Source organism: Cucumis sativus, chromosome 3, assembly GCF_000004075.3.
Source record: "Cucumis sativus cultivar 9930 chromosome 3, Cucumber_9930_V3, whole genome shotgun sequence".
Taxonomy (NCBI): domain Eukaryota; kingdom Viridiplantae; phylum Streptophyta; class Magnoliopsida; order Cucurbitales; family Cucurbitaceae; genus Cucumis; species Cucumis sativus.
In genome coordinates, this window is record NC_026657.2 from 6,797,482 (window position 1) to 6,822,236 (window position 24,755).

General features: G+C 33.4%; 6 protein-coding genes across 11 annotated transcripts; 1 reads left to right on the plus strand and 5 right to left on the minus strand.

The window, feature by feature from the left end:
• Positions 1-614: 614 nt before the first annotated feature.
• On the minus strand, positions 615-10,024 carry LOC105434808. 6 transcript variants are annotated; one of them, XR_004215589.1, is made up of 9 exons: positions 9,685-10,011; positions 9,254-9,501; positions 9,063-9,132; positions 7,998-8,178; positions 7,269-7,343; positions 3,079-3,128; positions 2,024-2,650; positions 1,628-1,715; positions 615-846 (listed from the first exon to the last, which is right to left on the minus strand). XR_004215589.1 is itself a non-coding variant. In XM_011652360.2 (2 exons), the coding sequence occupies exons 1-2, from the start codon at positions 3,122-3,124 to the stop codon at positions 2,235-2,237; spliced, it is 462 nt and encodes a 153-aa protein (XP_011650662.1). In that variant the 5' UTR covers positions 3,125-4,136; the 3' UTR covers positions 1,812-2,234. The 6 variants fall into 6 exon arrangements, 1 of the variants encoding a protein (XP_011650662.1); XR_004215591.1 differs by lacking the exons at positions 615-846; positions 1,628-1,715 and adding an exon at positions 4,143-4,173 and having other exon boundaries at positions 1,982-2,650; positions 9,685-10,024; XR_004215590.1 differs by lacking the exons at positions 615-846; positions 1,628-1,715 and having other exon boundaries at positions 1,982-2,650; positions 9,254-9,538; positions 9,685-10,021.
• Positions 10,025-11,600: 1,576 nt separating this feature from the next.
• LOC101205479 (DNA-directed RNA polymerase II subunit RPB1) lies at positions 11,601-13,205 on the plus strand. Its single transcript, XM_004133747.3, has 2 exons — positions 11,601-12,031; positions 12,523-13,205. The coding sequence occupies exons 1-2, from the start codon at positions 11,694-11,696 to the stop codon at positions 12,995-12,997; spliced, it is 813 nt and encodes a 270-aa protein (XP_004133795.1). The 5' UTR covers positions 11,601-11,693; the 3' UTR covers positions 12,998-13,205.
• Positions 13,206-14,516: 1,311 nt separating this feature from the next.
• Positions 14,517-15,995, minus strand: LOC101205715 (extensin). Its single transcript, XM_004133748.3, has 2 exons — positions 15,434-15,995; positions 14,517-15,259 (listed from the first exon to the last, which is right to left on the minus strand). The coding sequence occupies exons 1-2, from the start codon at positions 15,926-15,928 to the stop codon at positions 14,828-14,830; spliced, it is 927 nt and encodes a 308-aa protein (XP_004133796.1). The 5' UTR covers positions 15,929-15,995; the 3' UTR covers positions 14,517-14,827.
• A 1,542-nt stretch (positions 15,996-17,537) lies between these two features.
• Positions 17,538-18,853, minus strand: LOC101205942. The gene is made up of 2 exons (XM_004133749.3): positions 18,380-18,853; positions 17,538-18,122 (listed from the first exon to the last, which is right to left on the minus strand). Exons 1-2 carry the CDS (start codon positions 18,793-18,795, stop codon positions 17,651-17,653), a joined length of 888 nt encoding a protein of 295 aa, XP_004133797.1. The 5' UTR covers positions 18,796-18,853; the 3' UTR covers positions 17,538-17,650.
• A 1,558-nt stretch (positions 18,854-20,411) lies between these two features.
• LOC105434809 (gibberellin-regulated protein 14) lies at positions 20,412-21,464 on the minus strand. Its single transcript, XM_011652361.2, has one exon. It carries the CDS (start codon positions 21,404-21,406, stop codon positions 20,561-20,563), a length of 846 nt encoding a protein of 281 aa, XP_011650663.1. The 5' UTR covers positions 21,407-21,464; the 3' UTR covers positions 20,412-20,560.
• Positions 21,465-21,612: 148 nt separating this feature from the next.
• Positions 21,613-24,549, minus strand: LOC101206421. The gene is made up of 4 exons (XM_004133751.3): positions 24,190-24,549; positions 23,856-24,116; positions 22,747-22,906; positions 21,613-22,496 (listed from the first exon to the last, which is right to left on the minus strand). The coding sequence occupies exons 1-4, from the start codon at positions 24,394-24,396 to the stop codon at positions 22,318-22,320; spliced, it is 807 nt and encodes a 268-aa protein (XP_004133799.1). The 5' UTR covers positions 24,397-24,549; the 3' UTR covers positions 21,613-22,317.
• Between the last annotated feature and the right edge of the window lie 206 nt (positions 24,550-24,755).

Genomic DNA, 24,755 nt, shown 5'->3' on the forward strand with positions numbered 1-24,755 from the left:
AAAATTTAAAGTCAATCTACTATTTTAATATAAATTATATGGATTGTATATGCAATTATTTCCTTAAGTTCTGATGCTAATTAGCAATTTAATCTTCACTGTTAGAAAAGTTTAGAATTAGTCTCTTATATTTTAATATATTTCAACTACAACACTTCTCATGGGTGAATGTTAGAAAAAGAAATAGATGATAAGTAGGAGAGTAATGAAATTTGGATATTGACCGAACAAAGGAAGTAATTAATCCAAAACTATACTCGAATTTAGATGACATATAGTGTTTATAATAACTTTATAACCTGAATTTGAATACTGTTTTGGAGTTTAATTAATAAAATCTTAAGTCTCACATGATGCTTATACAAACAAAAAAGATGTGCAAATTTATACAATAAAAGATGTTCATGATTTAAATTGAAGTTTGGAGTTTAAAATTGATAGAACGCTTGGAACTTTGAACTATTTAGATAAATAACATAATAAAGTTAAAATTTAATTTCACCAACTCCAACATTAGTTTTGTAAGTAAACTACAATGGAAGGTTAGATGGTTAGATGAAGGAGTCGTAAAAAGAGGATTTAAATTGAATGCAAGTTGACATAGGAGAGAGTAATTACGTATTTGAAGTCCAATTTGAATAAGGTAATCCATTCAATTTGGGTACCACCAAACTTTCATCAAATCAAGAAAAAGAAAACCCATAATGTTACATCAAAGCTTAAGAAAAGAGAAGACATGGCTTTCACATATATCACATCTACATTCTTGAAAATTAGAATATAAAATTCAACCACAGTTTTAGCAAATTCCATTGCTGCCAAATGATGAATCTCAAGCACAAGCAGCTGCAACCAAATACACAGCTAATTTTTTTATTTATTATTATTATAGTCTTTAATTTTAAGAACAATGATAGAAAGTGGAAAACCAAATAGAAATTTTATTGAATAAAATTTCATTGTTTGATCTGTATAGTGAAGTTTCTCCTATCACATTTTCAATTAATTAAACCTAACATAGCTTTAGGGTGGTAAAGCAAGAAAGTACTAAACCTTTATAACTTGTTAGATTACATTATATATATAAAACTTTCCACTCTCTGTCATTGCATTAATGGGAAGTGCAGCAAACTGACATTATTTTGAATTTATTATCAGTCAGATGCATGAGATGAGACTATAATAAAGTGAAGTAATAAATTATGGTTCTTTTTGTAAGATTTATATTCATCATATTTAGAAAATCAAAATATTTCTTGTGCTTTACATCCAATCTATATATTTTGATAATTAGTCTATGGTTATTTCTTCAAAGAAACAAAAACAAAGACTAAAGAAAAATGTCAATCTTGCTGTTCATTAAAATAGTTTAAGGTTAGTTAATTTCTCTCAACTTCACAATTGTTAATCTATGAAAAAATATCTATTAACTATTCTTTAAAATTCTAAAAAAATCGTAACATTGTGTGAAAGAAATATCTTTTTAATAATTTGAAACTACTCTCAATAAACCTTGAAATCAGTACTTTACTAAGGGTAGAAAAGAAAAACTATGAAGTTAGATAGATTAAAAGTGAACAAATTCCAATGCAAAATGATGATTTAAGCTTTATGATTAAAAGTATACCTGGAAGAATACTAAGAAAGGTTGGATCAAGCAGCTGCTCGTTGTGCACCTTTGCATGAATCTTTCTCTTCATCATCTTCCCTATTAGCTATATTTTGATTTTAAATTAACGGATTACTATTCAATTTTCAAAATATATTCATATTTACTCAATTAAATATTTTTATTTAAAACAACTACCCAATATAAGATTTCTTTCTTCTAGTATGAGTTCATTCTAAAAATGACATTGTTGTTTAAAAAAAATTACAAAGTGAAAAATAAGTAGAAAAATCCCCGTCCACATTTTCCACCAAATGGCACCAAGTTCCACCCCTAATGCCACGTTATGGAAAGAAACTCATAGACCTGGTCTAACAAGGAACTCATAAACTCGATTTATATAAATTATGTTACCTGAAAAGTTTAAAAAGCGCTGTTAGTTTAGTTGTTTTTTTTCATTGGATCTTAGATGCAATCTCTTGTATACCTCAACTTATTTTTTCTTCTGCAACTTATGTAGTTTTCACTTGTTGTTACATTCTCTCCCTCTTGGCAATATATCTTACAAAGTATTTATCTTTGTTTTCTTCAAGAAGAGTGCGTGAGATTTTACGGATCATTTGTTTTAAAACCAACAAAGCAGGTCCGCCAGCGTGACTCTCTGGCGGATTCTTTGAGCGACATGTCGTTGAATAGCCAAGACTACTTGAGACTTCTCGAATTCCGTACAAAATTCACCATTACTATCGTCAAAGTTGTTCTGAAATGTGGTCGACATTAATGGGATCAACTCATCATCATCCTCGTCCTCAGCATTATCAACAATAATAATATCTCCATTATCTCTCTTTCCCTCCTTCCTCAAATTGAAATAAGTTTTGGTTTTTGATGACTTCTCAAATCCCATAAAGAAAATGGTAAGACGGCGGCCATTGTTGATCCTCCAATCATCAACAAATTCATCGACTTGTTCTGCTAATAATCCTTGTGTTTTTGCCTCCTTCGTGATAGATTCGCCCTTCTTTCTTGACGTATTTCCATCTGTGTGATTATAAATGTTTAAGCTAATATAATTAGAGAGTGAAATTTAACCACCTCTAACTGTTAGCAAAATAACAACTTGATTGAACGAAAATATTAAAACTTTTAACTTAGAACTATTCGGAGTACTCTACTTTAATACACTTTCAAATAGGGTGAATATTGTCACCTGAAAAACCAATCCGAACCAAAGACCCGATGATTGGTTTAATTAAAAATATGGTCGGTGGTCGATTTAATTAACACGTTACAAAAAAACCGACCAAAATCAATACGTTGTCAGTTTCCCTCCATATAAACCGACGAATGATCACCTACTGTCAAAGTTCAATACAATCCACTTCTAAAAACTAGACAATATCATTAATTTCTATATGGATTTGAAGGCATAATTGTAACTTGTAAGTAATAATGGTTAAAAATCAAACCTTTAAGAGGGTTGTAGTGGAACTTCGTGTGAACCCAGTTGAACATGGCTCTGAGAGAGATAGAAAAGTTATATTATATTTTAACAAAATAGGAAGCAAATTAAATTAGAAAGTGTGGGCGCCTCAGAAATTTGTGCAAAACCTCAAATTTTTTTGAAGTGATACGAAAAGTGGAGCTAGTGTGCAATATATATACAAGAGAAAGGGGAAGATTTAAGTGGTGAAGACGACTCTGTAAAAGGGCAATGGGGCCTAACAAATCACACATATCTAATAAGACTTATTTCTGAGAATTGTTGTTTTATCACTAGGTTATTTTCCAGAGCATAGAGCAACGCCATTTCATGATTACATAGGTGAAAACCGACATCAAGGAGAGAAAATGACCGTACAAAACTTAAACCAAAGAGTTACTATAAATTTAGTAGTATGAATAGTTAACTGAGAATGAATATAGATTTGTAGTTGGTCTTTCTTATTATCTTGATGTTTTAAGATCATTCCTATAGTTTGAAGTGGGTAAATTTGACAATCACACCAACTTTAGTTGAAGTTTGAGTATCAGAATCGTTGTCGGATCGAATTTAAATAATTGTGTTCGGGGTCCTTTTCTTCATTTTCTCCCATGGCCCCTAATTAATAAGTTTTTTACAAAGAAAATTTTACAGCCACAACAGAACGAAAGTTGTAGACTTTTGATTCCACATGGGTTTGCGGTCCTGATCTCCTTGATTTTCTCCTACGGTCTGCTATTACTTTCTTTTCCTTTTAAATTATATATGCCACTTGTCAAGGGGTGGGAGTTTTTTTAATGGTATTTTCTATGATATTTCATGTCCTAAACTTCAATTGCGAAACAATAAAAGATAAAATAAAAAAAGATAAACGACATGAAGAAATTAAGGGATAAGAAGAAAAAGGAATAAGTACTACTTGAGGTTGCAAGAAATTGGTAAAATAGAGCAGCAGAAGAATGAAATGAAAAACAGTGGTTTTCCTAGTTTGCTTGGAAAGCCCAAAACCCCACCCATTGCTTGCTTGCTTTTCTTCAAAATGTCTCTCACCTTTCTGGGTCCTATCCTTTATGCAAGAAAGCTGTATAAAAAGGGGCAAAAGAAAAAGGCTCCTGATCCTTCTCTTCAAAACTAAAAGGAAATATCTATGGCAAGCCAAGTGGAGGACTTTCTTCTATAGTTTCAAGAATACAAGGGAATTAATTTTTAAAGCTCAAAATACACTACAATGCAATATTCTTCTAGAACTTAATCACAAGGCACCGAAAAGAAAAGAAAAAAATTAGTCATCATTTATAAATGCTGGTACAATTAGATCGCAAGTGTTTTGTAACCCAACAGCTTAAAGTTTTTGTGTTGATTAGTCATTATTTATCATTATTGAATAGAATGAGGCTCTTCTATATGATTATAATGGTTAGTAAGGTATTATTCATTTTGGACATAGATTCACCTAATACAATCTAGTCAAGTGTACCTTCACATCAATTGAGAACCATCCATTTTTTTATTGAAGGGAGATGACTTTAGTATTGAATTTGACTATAATTATGGTGCAAATAAAGAAAAGAGGAAATTAATCAGTTTCGTGTATGCAGAACTTTATGAATGTAGTGCACATGATTAAAGCTTTTGGAGAGGATATAAAGAACCTGAAAGAAGTCTTTGGACCAAAATAAATAAAATTTGGAGAGGGTGCCAGAGGCTTTTCCTTTCTTTTTTGTTTTTGTTTTTTTTTTTTTTTTTTTTTCTTTTGGGGGGGGGGGTCTCCATTCTCTAAAAATCCATATGTACACTTGGCCGTGGCTTTGCAAATACTTTGGCAGCTCTTCAATACATGAAGAAAGTTCAAATCTTTTAGGACCAGATGGCATTGCCATCATATAAAATTAAAATTGAAACATATGGACCATAAAGTTAATTTCTCTATATGATCAATTTGCATTGCCATTATCTAAGATGGAAGGTAAAAGTCATAGGCACACTAGCTTCAATTTATATTATAAAATAGAAAACCAACAAACAAAATCTTTAATTAGTAGGGATGAGCATGATAGATCGAAAAATCGAGCCGATCGATCAAACCGAAGTCGATCGGCAGGAGAACTAGAGGGATAGGTTTGGGTGGGTTTGAAAAGTTCCAAATCTAGAAATTTCAAAAAATATCTCAAAGAGTTAAACCAACTCAACCGACCGATGTATACTCATCAAATGTCAAGGTTGGTTTGAACACTTACTAAACCGACCATAGTTGATTCGGTGGCAGTTAGGTCGAAAAATCAACTCTGATTAATCGATGATCATAACTATTAATTAATTGATATGGTACGTGCAGTGCAGTGTGTAAAGTCCATGTCGTTTTCTTGTGATTGTGTGAGAGAACTTATGAGAGAGAACGTCTAGTTTTCCTGAATTTTCAAATGATTTCATTTATGATTATTTCGTGAAGAGCATAAGGTCATAAAGATCTGGAGTTCATTTAGAGCCATAAATTGCAATGAGGCCTCCCCACAAAAGTGTTGAGTTGTCACATTTTTCAAAGGCACATGCAAAGGCTCAATTCACATAGCTACATAAAAAGTAAGAACCTCCTATCTTAAAGAGAAAGTAGGTTTAAAAATGATGGCTCAATTTTCATTTATAATATATAGGGAAATTCTTTTAGACCTTGAAATTTCACACCTTAATCACATCAGAATTACGAAACTCCTAGCAGGAAAATAAATGATCTACATTATTCTTCTACTGTCTTTTTTAATTTAGTTTTCTTGAAAAAAACATTTACATTATATCTCATCTCAAGTTCTTGTAAACAAACATATTAGAAATTTTATTCCAACTCCTCCAGCTTCCACATTTTAGTTAATCTTTGTTCTTCTATCTCGTTTTCACTTTTATCAGGTACCTTTATTAAAAGCTGAAGGTATCAGGAGTGATTTTTATATTAATCATTGTTTACTGGCATTATGTGTCCACCCTTGTCCCTATTTGATTTACCAGTAGAAAATTAGAAAAAAATAGATTTTGCCAAGTGGATCACCGTAACATTTTTCACTCCTTCCCTTTAGTTGAACAAGTTGTTGTGAAGTTCAAATCTCTTAAATCTTAATTGTTTGCTACTAAATCATTAATTCTACCATCTAACTTTTTCCACTGTTCCTATCACACAACGATATCCACAGTTAATTTTGATAATTCTAGAAAATTCCTTAACTCAAAGGTTAACAACTTTTTTGTTAAAATTAAACCATTATTGATCTTAGTGCAGTTAATAACAATTTTTTTAACTTAAGAAACACATTTTTCGGTATTAAATAGTTAATTTAAATGCAACTCTTCATTCTGATGAGGATCAAAACATTGATCTTTTAGATGACAATGATTTCTTTATCCGTTGAGCTATGCACGATATCAACTTTCTTCTTTTCTTTCTTTATTCACAATGACCACACTTTTTTGTACCTTGTGCTGCAGCTGCTGTGAGCCTTTTTTTTTTTTTTTTTACTTATGTTACTGCCCTTTCTAACATTTGTTGTAATTTTATACAAAAGAAAAATCTAATCGTTGACACTTTGAACCAAAATCAACTCCGATTGACCCATACTTACGTTAGTCAAAGTTCCAACTCACCTGCATTTGTCTCTTTTCTTTTCAGATTTTTTTTAATTTATTAAGATAAATTATATACTTGTAGGCTGAGTGGTAAATTTACAGAGTTTAAGCTTCCAATGGGATTAATTCGGACAATTTTCGTAAATTTAGAGACACGAGACATTTGTAAAATTTAGGTCTGTAACTGGACATTTCTTAATTTATACCTTTTTTTTCTTTAATACTCGCGTTGAACGCACAATTAGATGGATTTGGGCATTTATTTGATACATTCCAAGAGTTCTTAGCTACTGATTTTATATGTTAGGTTCGAGTGTTGGTTGGTTGATTTTGGACATTTATTTGAAACCGTTCAAGTGTTCTTTTAGTTGAATTTTTTTTATGATTTATTGTCTGGTTTATAGGAATTAAACTTCTGCTTTTCCCTAAAAACGAGTGGGAAGAAAAGTGAAAGTGAGAAATATAAGGAGAAAAGGAAAATTTTAAAAAAAGAGAAAATGCATTATACTCAAGATTGTAAAACAGAGCTTAAAAAATAAAACAAAAGGGGAATGCAGTATGAACCTGGAACGGCCTCCATAAGCTTATTTAAGAAATATGCACCTGTTTTCATCCCTTATTTCCACTTGTTTTCTTTACCTGATAAATGAAAAGGACAAGTTTCTTCAAATGTTATTCATTTTAAGATTAAAAGCTCTTACGTACAAAAGATTTCAATGTGTGTATACAATTTGTAATAAACCCATAAAATGAATTTCAATCCTCATTTAAGTTTCGGAGTTATCTTCTCAAATTGATGTTTTAAGAAAAAAAATTTGAGAGACAAATTTAGTAGGAAAATATGGATAAGAACTGTGGTGATGAGAATTTTGGTTATAAGAAGAAGAAAAATTCTCCACGTCGACATGAGTTCCACCAATTCCAATCTGATCAATAAAAGAATGATGATTAAGACCTCAAGTTTAATAGCTTTGCATCTTTTAACACGTAAAATAATGCAGTACCGTATTCGTTGACAGCAACATGTGACATATCAATTCTCCACATGTTTTGATAGTAATTAATTATAGTATTCTAGTGCTCATAATAAAAACAAAAGAAAATTGAAACAGAAGCTTAAAAAATGATGCTGCAGATATATAGTAATTGATTTAAGTAAATATATTTGTATTGGTCCGATTGATCCAATACCAATGACCTTTAGAAAACAAAAAAACATGGCGTAACATGGAGAAACAAATCATCACATGCAGGAGAACACAACTGCATAATTAAAATGAACCAAACCGTTACCTGCTACACCTAACTGATTAGGACGATTATGTGGAGTGTTCTTGTGCTCCTTGATAAATGATTCAACTGGTCTGAACAGTGAACGACCAAATAAAATTTTGGTCTTCTTTCACATCATGGCGTGCTTGAAGAATGGAAAGAGAGACTCTTTTAAATGTCTCGCATTTTCTCAACTAAATCTCTGTCATCCAGAGAAAAAGAAGCGTAAGTTTCTAATGACATATTCCTGCATTAACAGTATATGGAGATCATAAAGTCAGAAAATATCACAATTCCACTCGGTTCATAGAAATGGGCATATACGATATGAAAAGAAAAGGGCTAAAATAATTTCACACGTTGAATTTTAATCTATGTACTTTGAAATCTCAACGTGACTTCAGTTGGTGTAAACAATTCAGTTAGTAACCAGCTAGTTACTTAGTCACTAACTTTATATTAAATCTTCTATAAATAAAGCTCTACCCTCCCTTTGGGAGGCAGAATGATATTCATTCAAAATCCTTTGGTAGTTTACACCATCACTGTTTTCTAATGAATCTTAATTTTCATTCTAGAAAAAATAAAACGTGAATTAGACTAATTTCTTTGAAAAAGTTATAGATGCTACGTTTAGATGTTTGAATGCATGGAAACTAAATTGGACAAGTGCCACAAATGACATTTTAAACCAACTAAAACTGACATCGTGACACTTGGACACCAGGACAATTATGATGAACAAAAGCATTTTCAAATACATTTTAATAAAAGATGGCTTTCATTTTCGTCAAAAATAAAAGATGGCTTTCATGAAAATAAAATCAAAAGACTACAGAACCAGACCATACAAAAACAAAGGCCAAACATTCAAGAAAGCCACAAAAAGAATTACAACCACAGCGTATTAACTTCTAAGAATCTGAAAATATGTAGGAGCTGGATGCAAGTATCTCTAGCCAGTGGAACAACATGATATGAAGGATTCAATCAACCGCAACAATTCAATTAGTGCAGAATACATTGATAAGCTCATTACCCAATAAACTATGAGCATTTGAGAAAAAATAACAGAAGTCTTTTTACCTGCCAACCAAACCAACAACTCAGAAAAGTACATTACCAAATGGGTTGGGTTTTTCTTGTTCAGTTTAAGCTGCAATGTGAGAAAGCAGACATCAATGTAATTGACTATAATTGACGTCAAATTACTTAAAGACAGTATCCTATGCTGTACAGCCTGAGAAACTATAACAATCAAAAGACATTAAACTTACTTGAACACGAAACCATTAAATCCGAGCAGAACAACGTGAAACCCCTAGGGTTCGACTTAGATTCTCATGGAAACGGAATGGATACGTAATGCATCGGGATATAACACACAAAGAAAATGTACATTACCAACTAATTTCATCGTCTCCTCCACCTCCCAGAATAACAATGGCAAATGGCATTTCCTAAACCTTAACTGCTTCTTCACCGTAGTTCCTAGTAAGCACCGGCCCACTACCATCTAGTGCACCTTTAACGACAGAAAAGGGAGAATGAGAGCTCACTTTCTGCTATGATAAAATAAATAAAACAAGTAGCCAAGTAAGACGAACAAACGACATTCGGATAGCTCGAAACCCTAATTCAAGGGCTTGGCGATTGCATACAGTTAAAACTCCAATCCAAACAGAGGACGAAGCAAAGAAAATCATACCGGAGACAACGACATTTTAGATATATCTCGAGATAGTGTGCTTTGAGGGAGCCGAGGAGCAACGCATTGACGGCTGAGGGTCACGGTGCTCGAATGGTGATGAGCGGCCATGAGCCATAATCGGCGGCAACTTCGCACTTCGCAGTGACGCCCATGGCTTTCATCAACATTTTCTTTCTCCGATTTGGTAGTAAATGGTAGTGTCGAGTCTGAGCAAGAGACGTCGTGCTTTTTATAGCTAATTTACCGGTCCGACCGAAAGCGGTTCGAGAAAGTATTGAAATTGAGACTTCGTCAATGAATGGGTCCTTAGACCGGCCCCGGGAAATTATTTTTGAAGTGAGAAAGAAATTCCCTTCTCGTATCTATTTTTCAAAATGTGCACCCATCGTTTCAATTTAAATCCCGATCACGAAGAGGTCTCATCGAACATGTTAATCTGTTCACACGATAATTTTTTAAGAAAATTAAATGGGTAAATTTTTCGTATCGATTTGAATATCATATTTTAAAAAAACAATTAAGTACAATATGTTTTATCTCATACAAAGTTTAAAACTTGTAGCTCCTCATCGTTAGAGAATATGTGAATTTAATATCTATTTGAGTTAAAATCTTCTACGTTCAAAAAGAAGTTTAACGTATTCAACTTTTAAGTTTCGAAGTTCAAATTCCTTGTTATCAAATTTTTTCGTCAACAAGTACTCTATTTAAATACATAACTTTCTTAGGCTTTATACACGAGTTTAGGCTCATTGACCCAAACTTTTCTTTGGTCAAAATTTCTCCATCATGGACTTGTATTGCGTCAGATTTTGGATGTAATCAATATAATAAAGTTGGAATTTTCTTATACAATAATCGATGTACTTGTATTTAATCAGTCACAATTTATCGTTTGTTTCAAAATGTAACTTACTTACTTATCTTTGAGATTCATGGTTTATTTCAATTTGATCCTTAAATTATTTCAGTTTACACACTTCGATCTTTCTATCTTTAGTTTTAAATTGTTAGTCAAAGTTTCATTTCATAACTATTTTAAGTTAATTAATATCCACTTTCGTCAATAACTAAATAAATAAACAATCAAATGTGATAGGGTTAAGATCAAGATTTACAAATCATATATTAAAATGAAAGCAATCCTCTAATATGAGAGGAACAACACAAAGAGATGAAAAAACTTTAGTATGCAACGCATAGAAAGAATAATTGATGGTTTATTATCCGATTTGTATCCACCTATCAATGGAATTCAACTATACAAATTTTGAAAATCTAAGAAGAAGTAACCAAAGTAGAAAGCTTGTTGAATGTTCTCAAAAATATATTCATACCTCACTCTCCTATCAAGCACAGTCAACTACAAGTCTTCTCATCAATATTCAAATTCTTTTCCCATGGGATTTCTCTTTTCAGAAAATTAGAAAAAAGGAAAGAAAAAAGAATCTTACATTTTCTTCCCGACAGAAACAAAAGCATTACTAAGTAATCTTTTGTAGTAAGAGATCATTAGCCATTAAAAAGCAAAATTCCTTGCTGCTTTCTAAACAGAGACTTCAATCGTCTTCAAAATCAACACCAAATTCCAACTCATAATTCAATTTTTTTCAATAACTTATAAACACCCTTTTGAGGACACCCCATTATTATCATAATTCATATATATATATATGTTCACAGTTGAAAGCCATTATCGCTACCAACTTTTACTCCAAATATATAGTTTCATCTCCTGCGACGTTAATATATAATTGATTCGATTAATATCAAATTTTTGGTGCTTTTGTTTACCATACGTGAGTTTTGAATCTGATACTTTTCTTCTAATCTTTTCCCTCTCTAGTAATCTTGTCTTCTGCTTTAATTGTTTTCTTCACAAATCCTCTCTTTGTCTCTCAATATAAATAACCCTAAAATCACATTCACAATACATATATCTCACTACATTCATCATTTCTTTTTAAATTCTCATATAATATATTTACTGTAATTGTTCATTCATCATGGCGGGTCGTAATTTTGGTCGTCTGTACCGTTTTTCTTCTGCCAACCGACCCTTAGCTCCCGTCACCAATACTTCAGGCCAAGATTCGGCTCAGTACGATGGCCGTCGGTATCCTTCGTCCGCCCGAGACACGTCGCTGGAACCCCGGTCGTCACCGCCACGAGTTGCACTGAGGAGAGATGATCAACCCCTTCCTGCTTCTCCCACGTACTCTATCAAGAAGGCCACTTCTCCCCCGTCTTCTCCGTCGTATAGGGCTCCGGCTGCTCGTGGGATCAGCTCGCCGACTAAGACGGTGGATGAATACCCCAAGTATAAACCTAATACTCAACCCAGGTTGGTTAAACAAATTTAATAAGCTTGCTATTTTATTTTTATTTAGAAAGAAAACAAATTGAATTAATTTGTAGACAAATAATTTATTTTAATTAAGAACATAGATTAGATTTTTGAACTTGCAATTAAAACGTAATTAAATAGCAAAACAAAATTAAACAAGTGAAAACAAATGGAGTTTATAAACATCATCTTGTAATCAATGTTTTGTTTCTAAAAATTAAGTTTAATTTCTCTTCAATTATAAATTAAACTTTTTCAAAAAAAAAAAAAAAAATATATGTTTTTAAAACTACTTTAATCATAAACAATTTTTAAAATATATAAAACACAGATGTTGAATCAAATAAATTTATAGAATTAGTTGTCAAAAACAAAAGTAGAGTTACTCCTCAAAATAGCTATGAAACGAATCAAAATTTTGATGCTTTAATCATCGTTACACCAACTATTGCATGAATAACAACTATTTGTTCATATTTTTAATGAAGGTCACCGGAGGCCAAACAAAAACCAGGGATATTCCACAAGAGTACTGTCGAGAAGGTGACGAAATCGGACCGTTATCATGAATCGAGCAAAACGTTGTCATCCCACAAGGGGCAGCTGCAACCAAATGCAATTAACATCAAGGGAGAGAATGTTGGGGCAGTAATGGAAATTGTTGAGTCGTCAAAACGGGAAGGGGGGCATATGATAAAGAAGATCAAAGAGACAGCAAGAGGAATTTTAAACAACAACGACATGGCTAATGATCAAAACAACGAAGCTTCAAAAGCACCTAATTCCTCAATGCCAACAAACACTTTTCTAAATAGCAATTTTCAGAGTGTCAACAATTCCCTTCTTTACAATGCAAATTTGACTCACCGTGATCCCGGTTTACACCTCGCTTTCTCTCGGAACCCGACTGGTGAGCGGTCTGGTGTTGATGATCACAAGAAACAACACCATACAAGATACTAGAGAAAACACAGAGGATGGAGATGAAACAAAATATGATATATTATATATTGTTATATTTTATGAGAATAAAATGAATTTTATATGCTGATTTTATGTAACGAAGAGAAAGATGAGGATTCAAGTTTTATTATTGTGTGGTTCAGTGGTTGGCTTTTGCCATTTCTTTACGTACCTTGAAATAATATATGAGTTTGGATATTCTATATTAGATTTCTCTTCTACGTGTTTTTTCTAAAAAAAAATGATACAAGGAATATTAGATCATAGTCTTTCAACGAATAAATGACGTATATTTTAAATGGTTAAACTTCGTTTTGCTTGTAACGGGCTGGTATAGTATAATAAAAAGAGATTTAATGATATATAAGCATAACGCCATCAACACTTTTTATTTATTTATTTTACATTTACGTTCCTGTAACATAATATTCCAAGTTAAACCCTAGATACAATCTTAATTTATGTGTTACATCTAAACATTATGCTAATTTTAATATTAGAAAACTAAAATCAAACATTGTGAGTTTTTTATATTTCTTTTTCAAATATATATCAAATTATCAAATTATTATTATTATTATATGACATATAGACGACGATCTTGAATTTCATATTTATCAGATGAATAATATTAAAGGACATATTTGAGTATATCTTAAAAAGAGGTGACAAAGACTTTCATCACTAGAATAGAGTTTTAATGTGGGCTTTTTTACCTATGAAATAAATTTAAACTAATTATATAATGAAAAATGGTTTAAAAATACTTTTAACAACCCATTTATATTTTTTAAAAAATGTACAACATTCTTTAAAGCGAATCTAGCCATTGAAGTCAAAATGACATTGATTCGAAAGTTGTAAAGTTTAATTTCCTACCCTAGTTATAACCGTTGTAGTGAAAAAAGAATACATAATAGGTGGATGATTCCAAAGCTTTGAACATGGTTAGATGGATCATAAAGAAGATGGGTTGTGGGGGCATACAAAAAATTAGGAAAAAGTAAAGCAGAGAAAAATAAGCTTGAAAGTTTCATGTATCTTCTAATTCTTATTCTTTTCGTTATAAATCAATAATAAATGTTTTTTGGTCTTGAATTGATATTAATTTTTACTTTGTAAGTCTACCACCTTAATCATAATTTAGGTGTATATGCAATTATAGATTAAACCTTATTGTTAGTTTATGTTCTCTTTAATTTTCTCTCATCATAATTTAGAAGCTATATATATACATATAAACATGTAAACAAAAAGTACTTTTCACTTGTTTGAAAAGCATGTTCACAAGTGCTTTATCAAGTGTGATTTTGACGTAATTAAAGGATTAAATTTTGCTTTAATTTCTTAAAATTATATATGGATCATAAACATTACATTAACTATATATACATTAAACACACTGCTTTAATACCATATGAATTTCTATACAATTTTGCTTTAAGTCAATTGAAAATTTCAGAAATTAAGAAGGAATGAAACATATACATATACACACTTTTCTAATTATAAGTAACAATAATTGAAATCACAAGTCTTGATTAAACTAATACTGTTTTTTAACATTAGCATTAATATATCTCACCGTAGCTCTTTATTATTAACAACTCATTTTCCAAATACTTAAGCCAACAATTACATAACTTTTATAGAGTGGAAATACATGTTCCATATGAAGATATAAATATAAATATCAACATAAAATGGTATAATAACTATTATTATATTGTTGCTGTGATATTGTTGTTTTATTATATTTATGATTATTTTTTCAGCAGCTTAAATAATATATAAGTATATAGAATATATAATAACTGGTCCATATATACTTTAGTGCCTTGAATCATGAATTGAATCGCCATGTTTAGACTTCTTCGAGCCAAAAGCAAGGTGGAGACCTGGATCACGGTGGCTTAAAGAAGAATTGTAAAGAATAGAATTGTTAACGCCTTGAAAATTGCTGTTCATAAACGACTTCCCTGGATAATTTGAATTTGATTTGTTTGTTTTCTCTTCATTTTCTTTGCTTTGTCCAACGGTTGGCTTTTTCTTTATTACTTCTGAGCCATCAGATGATTGTGTGATGTGCATCACTGCCCCTACGTTCTCCCCTTTTATGTTTATAACGTCACTCTGCAGCTGCTGATGCTGCTGCTTCTGCTGGGGTTTACTCGCGCCGTACTCATCGTTTTGGCGGTAATGATCGGTTTTTGTTGGCTTCTCGGTTGTTGTCGTCTGGTAAAGAATCTTTTTTTGTTCGATCTGTTTAGCGTTGATGTAAATAAAGTCATTAATCATCACTCTTAAGATCGATGGTTATGTTGCAATCTATTATAATATGGGTTACGATGAAATAAGTTTATTGTAATTAATTAAATATATGAAGAGACCATTGAGTGAGCTAGAAACTTTACGTTAATTAATTTAACTAATTACCTCCGGCGGGCTCCGAGGTCGAAGGGAGTGTTCAGGTTCACGTCTCACCTGCGATCGCGGCAGAGCCAGAGGAGAGAGTGGTGCAACAGCGGTGGGAACGGTAGAGTGTCTAGGCTTGGACGGAGACGGTGGGGGAGAGATATGGGTGGGTTTAAAAGTTTTGGGAGATGTTGTGGCACTAGTCCGACGTTCACCTTCGTAACGGTTATGCACCGGAGGTGGAGATAGTGGTTTACGAGGCGAAACGGTGCCGGCGCCGCTATATTTTGGAGAAGACGGGGGCGAGGAAAATTTTTTAACCGGAGATGAAAGACGAGGGGTTCTTTGTTTTATAGGAGACGTTTGAAAAGTATTAGTGGTTGGTACAGCTGAGGGAAAAACTTCGGGCTCGGTGGCCGCCGTGAATGGTTGAGGTTCCGGGCGGGTGGCAGTACCAGGACGCGGCAGAGAAGAGAAGCGGTTCCATTGACGGCCGAAACGAGGAAGATTTGACATTATTAATAAAAAATAATTAAAATTAAAAAGCTAAGTTTATTCCAATTTATAATAATAATAGGTAGAGATGGTGAAATGGAATTGAGCTTTGTGAGTTATTTATAGTGAGAATACAATGATGATAAAATTGAAGACACCATTGGAGAAGAAGAGAAGCATCAGATTCAAGAAGAGAGCAAATAGAAGAGGCCAACAAAAAACACTCCCAAAGCAAAGAATAATTTAATTTTGGTTTCAAAAGAGACATAATGGATTATTCTCATTCTTCTCACCCAAATCAAGCAATCCAAATATTGTCAAAAACACTCCATGTTCTTTATGATCTCCTTATAGTTAATAATAATTCCTTAACATTTTATATATATTTCTAAATGACATTGATTTAAGTTGACATGATCTCAATCATTTTAATGTTGGTAATTGTTACAAATATTTGGGCTATTTGAGATTATTGTATTAACTTTTAAGTGTTGAATATTGATATTTAAGTGTGATTCAATGAATAAGATTCCTTATTTATTTTCTACTTAAAGTCATCTCTAGTGTTGTCCAACAAAGAAAAAAAAGCCATCTATAGTCAATGATTTTGAATCGTTGATTATAATTTAAAAGTAATATGTTTGGCCTAGGAACAAATAATAGCTATTGTATCATTAGGTGGATATCACTATCTTTAATGTGTTATTATTGGTGATCATCTAAAGATTAGTCAATTTAAATTTAAATATGATACTTTTTGGAATCACTTATAAAAATGATATCATGAAGTGGAGTATTTTGATTTCTTTCCCTTGAAGAAAATAGAGAATCGTTTTTGTATTTAGGATGGAACATGAAGAACATTAGGAACGTCCTTTTGCGCCACAAAGACTCCTCATAATGTGTTTTTCCATATATAATTATTTGCCCGTAATTTTTTTTTTTTAAAAAAAGAATCCAAATATTAGGGTTCTTATTGGAAGTACAAAAAAAAATATTGTTTTTTTTTTCAATACATAAATTTGAAACCTTCCGAAAGAAAATAACACATATCAATTATTGTTGGGTTATATATAGAGAGAGTATTTTTCTCTTCGATTTTTGTATACTTTTAACTCGTATAAATTTATTAGAAGAAAAAAAAAAGTAAAGGTTAGAGCTTAAACCATTTACATCAAGATAAAGTTATATGTCCATGCTCGATTTGAGAAACTATAGATGTCTTGTAACCATTCTAGCTATCTCATTTCTTTTACCATAACCCAAGTTAGGGGTGTTAATTTTTCTTTCGAAAGTAATTCATGAATATTATTTTAAACAAAGTATCACTGGAATTTAAAGAAAATAAATTTAATATCAATATTATATAATTTTTTGAAGAATTTAGTGAATTTTTTCTGGAAGGGACATTCCTCTAGTGACAAAAACAAAGAGTTGTATTGGGAAATATAATGTGAGTATTTTAATGAAAAATGTGAGTTTATGCCAATATCGAGATAACACGGAGTAGTAAACGGTGATTTGATTATTTTTCCATTCAACTAAACTCGAGTTTTTTACCATAATATTTTATTTTATTTTATTTCTTAAAAGAAAAAACCCTTTTTTTTATTTTCTATAAACTAGCCTATACTTTTTAAGAGAAATTTCTTATAATATATAGTTTATTAATGGTTACATAAAATACCCATATAAATGGCTTATTTCATATAATAAAATAGTAGTACTTCTCCGTCCATATCCTCACTGGCGCAGCTTGGGCTTGTAACTCTTATCGCCGTCAACAACGGCTCCACCGCCATCCGCCGCATTGGGAAACGAGAGATGCAGGCCGGGATCACGGTGTTGGCACGACGAGTCGAACAGAAGAGAATTGTTTACACTCTGAAAATTACTGTTCATAAATGCGCTTATCGGCGGTTTCTTCTTTCTCCCCGTTTTCTTATCTTCATGTCCATATCCATCGACATCCCCGTCGTCTTCTGTTTCTTTCTTTTTTAAGGTTTCTCCGCCCAAACGGTAGCCAGCGGATGACTTGTTTACTTCCATGACGGCGCCAACGTTATGTCCTTTGAGTTTCATAACCCCCGGCTTCTGCTGCTTTTGGTGTACTGACTTGCCGGAGCCGTGCTCCGACTGCCGGTTTGACTTTGATGGCTTCTCATCAGCGGCCTTGTTGTATACAATCCCTTTGGTCTCCACCTCCGGTTGAACCCTGAATATTATTTCTAATAATCTAGTCATAATTTCTTTCAACAAATATCAAAGTGTTTTTAAGTATAATAAGTACATGTGTACTGAAGTTGAATCTTTGTGTATATAAGTCAAAGTTACTTAATTGGACTAACAAATGAGAAAAAGTTGAATAAATATACATTTGCAGAAGTGAGCTCAAGGATGAACAAAAAGAAAACAAGGGTAATAGTAATAAATAAATACAAATATATTTAACTGATAATTAAATCAATATACCTGGGTTGAGCCGTCGTCCCGTTCCCGGTTATCACTTGGCTACGTGGCAGAGCAAGAGGAGATAGCGGCGACGTCTTTGCTGGCCGGGACTTGGCCGGCGTCAGAGGTGGGGTTGTTTCCCCATTCCTCCTCTCAAGATATTTATCTCCAATCGAATCCGGAGGCGACCGTGTTGCCTTCGCCGCCGGCGAACTGTCCACACGTGATGCAAACGGTGACGTGGCTTTCTTCGACGGAGAAGAAAGCGGGCGAGGGGATTCTCTCCGGGGAGAAGCCGGGGCCGGCGTAGTGATGGACGTAGCATACGGCATAGTTTCATACTTGGGTTCCACAGCAGGCTGTGCTGCGGCGGGAACTGGCGGCGGTACCGAAGAAAGACGTTGGCGTGTACGGCCCAAGCGAGGAAGATTTGCCATAGCAAAGAAAATGGAAATTGAAAATAGAATTAAGCGATATATTGAAAAGGCTTATGTGTTGCCAATTTATTTATAATGTGGAAATTGAAAATTATGAGAGAAGATCATATGATTCTCTAAAAACAAATAAAATTCTCACAATTTCTTTAATGGTAAGATGTGTGGTAGAGAATTTTTTTGAAGAAAAGAATATAATCGTACTTATTTGTTTAAGAATGATATATATAGCAAATTTAGTTGGAAGAAAAATCATAATTCAATCTTATAATTTAGGAAAATGAAGGGGAAATAATCAAACAAAACTCAAATTCTATCAATAATTTCATCAATATGGAAAATTGCTATATTTTATATTTGAAAATTTCTCTATAATTTATAAAAATTTAGAATTGAATGTATGTGATTTTGGTATAAAAGAAAGCATAGAAAATGGGAATAAAAAATCTTGTAGTTAAAGATGAATAATTTGATTGAAGTTGCCCTACATTTATTAGACCAAGGAATATTAATTTCATATATTCTTTAAGCAACATGCATTACAAGTCATCACTAGCAAATAAAACACAGCCAAAACAACACTTAAAATTTGATTTTATTTAACATAAAATAGGTAATCAAAATTAAAGGAATTATAAAACTATAGGGGATTTAAAGGCCATTATTATAAATAATTACACCTAATTGTGGATTCCCATCACTTTAATTTATTAGGGAATCTCATTCTCATGGAACCTACGGATTTGATTATTACTGATTTTTTTTTTATATATACATATGTTATTCATATCCAAGTTCTAAATTGGTTGTGTACGTCAAAATATATTTGTTAGTACTGTCAAATGCAAAATTAGAAGATTTTAGTGTCGATGTTGTGATGATTTGATATCTCATTTCAGAGACACAATGTTCTTTCGAGGACATCACACTGAAGTTTTGAATATCCTTTTAAAACATGAGTTTTATAAATTTTCATATTGATTGGAATAGACTAGATAGTTTTAAGCAATAGTTACCTACTTAAACCATAGGAAGTCTAATCACGTCAAGACTTCAACCTATTTATTTTTTTATCAACAAAAATCTCTCAAATTCATTTTGATTTTTTAAATTCGATAATGGCAGTGTTAAAGAGGTGATCAATTGAGGTAAATGGCATGAGAATAGGAAACAATGAAACATACATAAACCTTAGCTTAAATTTCAGATTAAAATTCTATTGATCCTTAAATTTATATTTTGTTATCAAACAATTAAAAAGGTCTATAAATACAATTAGTTAAATTAATCGATGATGTAACTTATATATTTAGAAGATTAGACTATCTATGAACAAACAAACATGATCAAATAAACATAAATTAAAAACTATTTTATTGTGACAAACTTAAATTTCTTGTATCATTTTTCCCTCTTTACTTATTTATTTTTAAAATAAAAAAAAACATTAAAATCCATTTGAATTCAATTAAAAAAATGTTTTAAAAAAACTCATTTTTATTTAAACTATTTTTTTATAAAAATGATTTAAAATACATTTATTCCAAACACTTCTAATTTTTTTTTGGAAGAACTTCGAAATAACATACTTTATAAAGTAAAGAATTTAAACACATAAGTAGAATAAATAAAATAACAATTATTGCGAATTTATTTGAGAGTCAGTTTTGATTTTTGCGAACGAGAAGATTAATTTCAAAGCATTAACAATTCATATAAATATAAAGCCTTTAAAATTATATAACCGATTCCTCCTCTCTCTTCCTCCTTAGTATTTAGATTTCTTGTTGCCATCCACCGTGGCTGCTTCATCCTTCTGGCCGGAGAAATCAAGATGCAGTCCCGGATCACGGCCACTGCAAGACGAATTATACATAACTGAATTGTTCACTTCTTGGAAATTGCTGTTCGTGATTGGCGTCATCGGAAATTCGGTTTCTCTGCGACTTTTCTCCATGTCATTTTCTTGTTGGACGCCGGTTTTCGTTTCGATCTTCCTCGTGACTTCTCCGCCTGAAATTTTATCGGAGAATTGGTTAATTTTCATTACCGCGCCAATGTTATCTCCCGTGAGGTTTATAGCCTTCGCCTGTAGGCTCGGCGGCGGCTTAGCGGATACGTTATCTACCTGCCGATCCGACTTCTTGAACGAATCTGTTTTCTGCTCCACCTCCGGCTTGATAGCGGATGGAACCGTCGTCACATCTGCGGATTTGGGTAGAGCCAGAGTGGAAAGTGATGGCCTCGTTGGCTTGAGGGGTTCTTGATACGAATTAGGGCTAATAGAGTGCCTTGGGTCAACGGATTTGCGTGGAGGGGACACCGGTGGTGATCGTGCGGGTTTCAGCGGAGGACTGGCTTCACGTATGACGGTAGCTTCATATTTTGGCGACGCGGCGGGGGGAGAAATGCGAGGAGTAGGTTCTCCTGGAGTGGAAGATGGGGGAGCCGCCGCCGCTGGCGGGGTGGGTTCAAAAGGTTGCAGAGTTTGGATGGTTGGAGCCAATGGCAGAATCTCCGGCTCTGGTTCTTGAACAGACTGTGTGGCAGTAGGAGCAAGGCGGGAGACTGTGGAAAGACGCCATCTCCGACCATAGCGCGGAAGATTAGCCATCAGGAATCAAGAAAATATAAATACAGAGAATAGAAAGTTTGAGAATGGAATGATGACAGTGATCATTGAAGCTTTGTATATGCAATTATTTATAGTTGGAGAATGGAACCAGTGGATCTGTAAGAGAAAGCGTGAAGCAGAAAGTGATGGAGAATTCCTAGAGAAGAAGAGATTCTGAATGAAGGGAAACAAGAAAGCAATCGCAGTGAAAGAAAAAACTTGAAATGCTTCTTTGAATAACAAATACACAAATACTATATGAAGAAAAGGGTGAAAAACAAGGGAAAGGAAAGCATCCTCTTTGGATGTTACTATTATTGCTAACATCATTGCCGTTTGAAATATGTGAACATGGAAGAAATCACAGTGACTCTAATGGACAGACTTCTTTCTGAATCTGAATACGCATTGTTCGTTGATAAAAATGAGGGAAGAAGGAGATGCTTCTGTTCCCTAGATAGCACTTTCTTCTGTGTGGTAGCTTGATTGCGCCAACTGACTGCAGGGTTGGGGCTGGTCCTTATTTAGTTTGGGCTGTTTAGAGGGCAAGTGGTTGATTTGAGTTGCGATGAAGATACAAACACAGTCTCACGTCAGTTTGAAGTACAAGGTACTTGAATCTGCAGCATTTCTCTGTACCAGTGAGACTGCAGACTTTAAAAATGAACAAACTGAAACATAGAGCTATACCGGGAGATGGTTAAAAAATGCATAGATTGAAACGTAATTCTTATAGACTTCAAGTGCTTGGGTAACAAGTCATACCTGAAGGGAAGAAAAATTGTAGGAGGCAAGAATTGGAAAATGGGAAAGTGGAAAGAAAAGGTCCAGACATGTACAGACTTAAGACAGAGAGAGACCTCAGACCATAAGGAAAAGGGGAAGGAAGTTTACATAGGAGTATCATTAAATCAAGGCCATTTTGTGAATTCAAAAACTTTGAGGACAATGTCAATTCCAGTGGGAATCTGCCATATAAAAAGTAGAACATTCAATGTATTCAACGCAATGTGAAGGTTTCTGGCTGTCTCGTTTCCCTTCTGCATTGCAGGTACAAGAGCAGCTGCCAGAGCCCAGAGAACAGTAATCCCTGCTCACAGGCAATAGCATAAAAGCAAAATGCATATCAGATCACAGTAACGACATAGAAATAGATCCTCTCATTTCATAGTTTGCCCGAAACTTATTTTGAATTCGGGTTGCGATGTTATCAACAGTTGAAATCAGACTAAAGTACCAAAGTAGAGGGATCTGAGTGGAACTGAATGCAATGACATCACATTCATATGATAGGTCAATTTCTAAAAGAAAGCATTCAGATGCAAAAGCTTTTGTTTTACCTGCTCCTGCAAACAAATGAGGGCCAGGAAAAAGCTTTCCTGTTCTAAACCAGGTATTTACGCCTCCACCAATCGCTTCCAAAACTCCGAATCCTAATAATATGGAACCAGCATTGAAGTGCCTATCTCTGAAGGACCCTTTGATCAACTCTTTCCTCTCCTGAACTTCAAAAACCAATGGCATCAGATATGTTCGGCAAGCATTCACTATACAGATTTGTCTATTTCTATTTTGATTCTAGAATTATCAGGACAAAGGGATCTGTCCCATTCTAAGAAAAAGAAAAGAACCAATCAAATTAGTCAGCTCTTCCGAGTTAGATTCCACCCACAATTTTTTTTTTTGCCTATATAGATACTGGGCTTATTTATATAGCTATGATCTTTCTTTTTCACACCCTTAAAGCCTTGACAATCACTAACAAAGGACCACCTCCTTGTCTTCCTTCCAACAATATTCCCAAGAGAACTTAACCACATGTCAGTTTTGTTAAGATTGTTGAAAGTTTAACCATAATCTTTACCACTTGAAGAGTTTACTTTTATTTGAGTTGACTCATTCACTCAATAGAATAAAACTCAAATACAAATAGCATTGAGCAGCTGAGCTACAGAGGGTCCTCTGTACTATTTTTTATAGAAATTAACTTGGTGCAGTGTTCTAGTATCAGTAGTTTCTCTCCATGCCCATTAGAGTAATTAGGACATGGCTCTAATCAATCCCACTCATTTTCTTCTTGGAATGCTAATAAAAAGTTTAGTTATTGGAATGCTAAATTTACATCTCTTATATCTACACAGGAAGGTTTATGCCTTTTCTATTGCCCAAATCTCCAATTTTTTTGCTCTTCCCTAGACTCCCCCAAAAAATTCCCTTCAACAGAAACTATTCAAATTCCTTCTCCAATAATCAATCGTATACCCATCCATTCTACATATTCAACGCCTAACCATGTTAATTTACAACTCAAATTTCAATGTCCAAGGAAAACACTTGTATCTTGTCTTTAATTTTTTGGGATAGACCCTAAACCTATATGTGTCACAAACACCATTTAGACTTGCCCATAATTCAGATTTTGATTGGGTTAAGAAGACAGTCATCATACCTCTGTGAGCTGCTGAATCTTCAATTCAGTGGGAGATGGAGGTGCTTCAACTGGCTTCCCATCTGGGGTTACAGCCGCAGGAGCCACTTGCTTCTTCAACTCATTAATTTCATTCTGAACCGTTCTGACCCGCCGCCATTGCCATCCCAAATAGCCAGCCCAGAGAGTGTAGACAAAAAGACCACCCATAACAAGAGGATGAATGAGGGCAAAGGACCTACCTTCCAAAATCCCAAACTCCCCTCCAACAGCAAGAGCATCCTGAAACCAATGAAATCGAATTCGAGAATCGCACAAACTAAAGCTGCAAATAAGATAGATAATAGAAACCGACCTGTGGATGAAGGAAGAAAGGCAATGTGAGAGCGGTGAGGGGAATGGTATAAGGTTTGAGATTTTGAACAGTCTGAATGAATAAATTGTTTGAGCATTTGGGGTTTTGAGATAAGACCAAGTTCGTTGGAATGGAGGGAATGGGAAGCTTGGAAGAAGAAATGGGAGTTTTATGGGGAAGTTTTGGAAGGCTGAGAGTAATGGCCATCCTCTGATTCTTCTGATGGAAACAGAGAGAGATGGGCTATGGAAGAAGAAGAAGAGGAAGAGAAAAGATAAGGTTTGTAATTTGGTGATGAAATGGCATTGGCTAATTTTGCTTTTGCTTTGGCCTACAAAGTGGACTTCTTTTTCCATTTCTTTTTGCTTTTTTCTTTAGACTTCTAGTTTATATGCTAAGTTGAATGTTCCTTTTTAATTCAACAAACGTGGAGAAATTGTAACCTTCAGTTCAACTTACAAGCAAATATGCTTTAAAAAGAGTCAAAACACCCCCCTAAACTTTGCTTATTGTCTCTAATTTGCTCTTATTATTTTGAAATTATGCAATGTGAATGTTTTGACTCT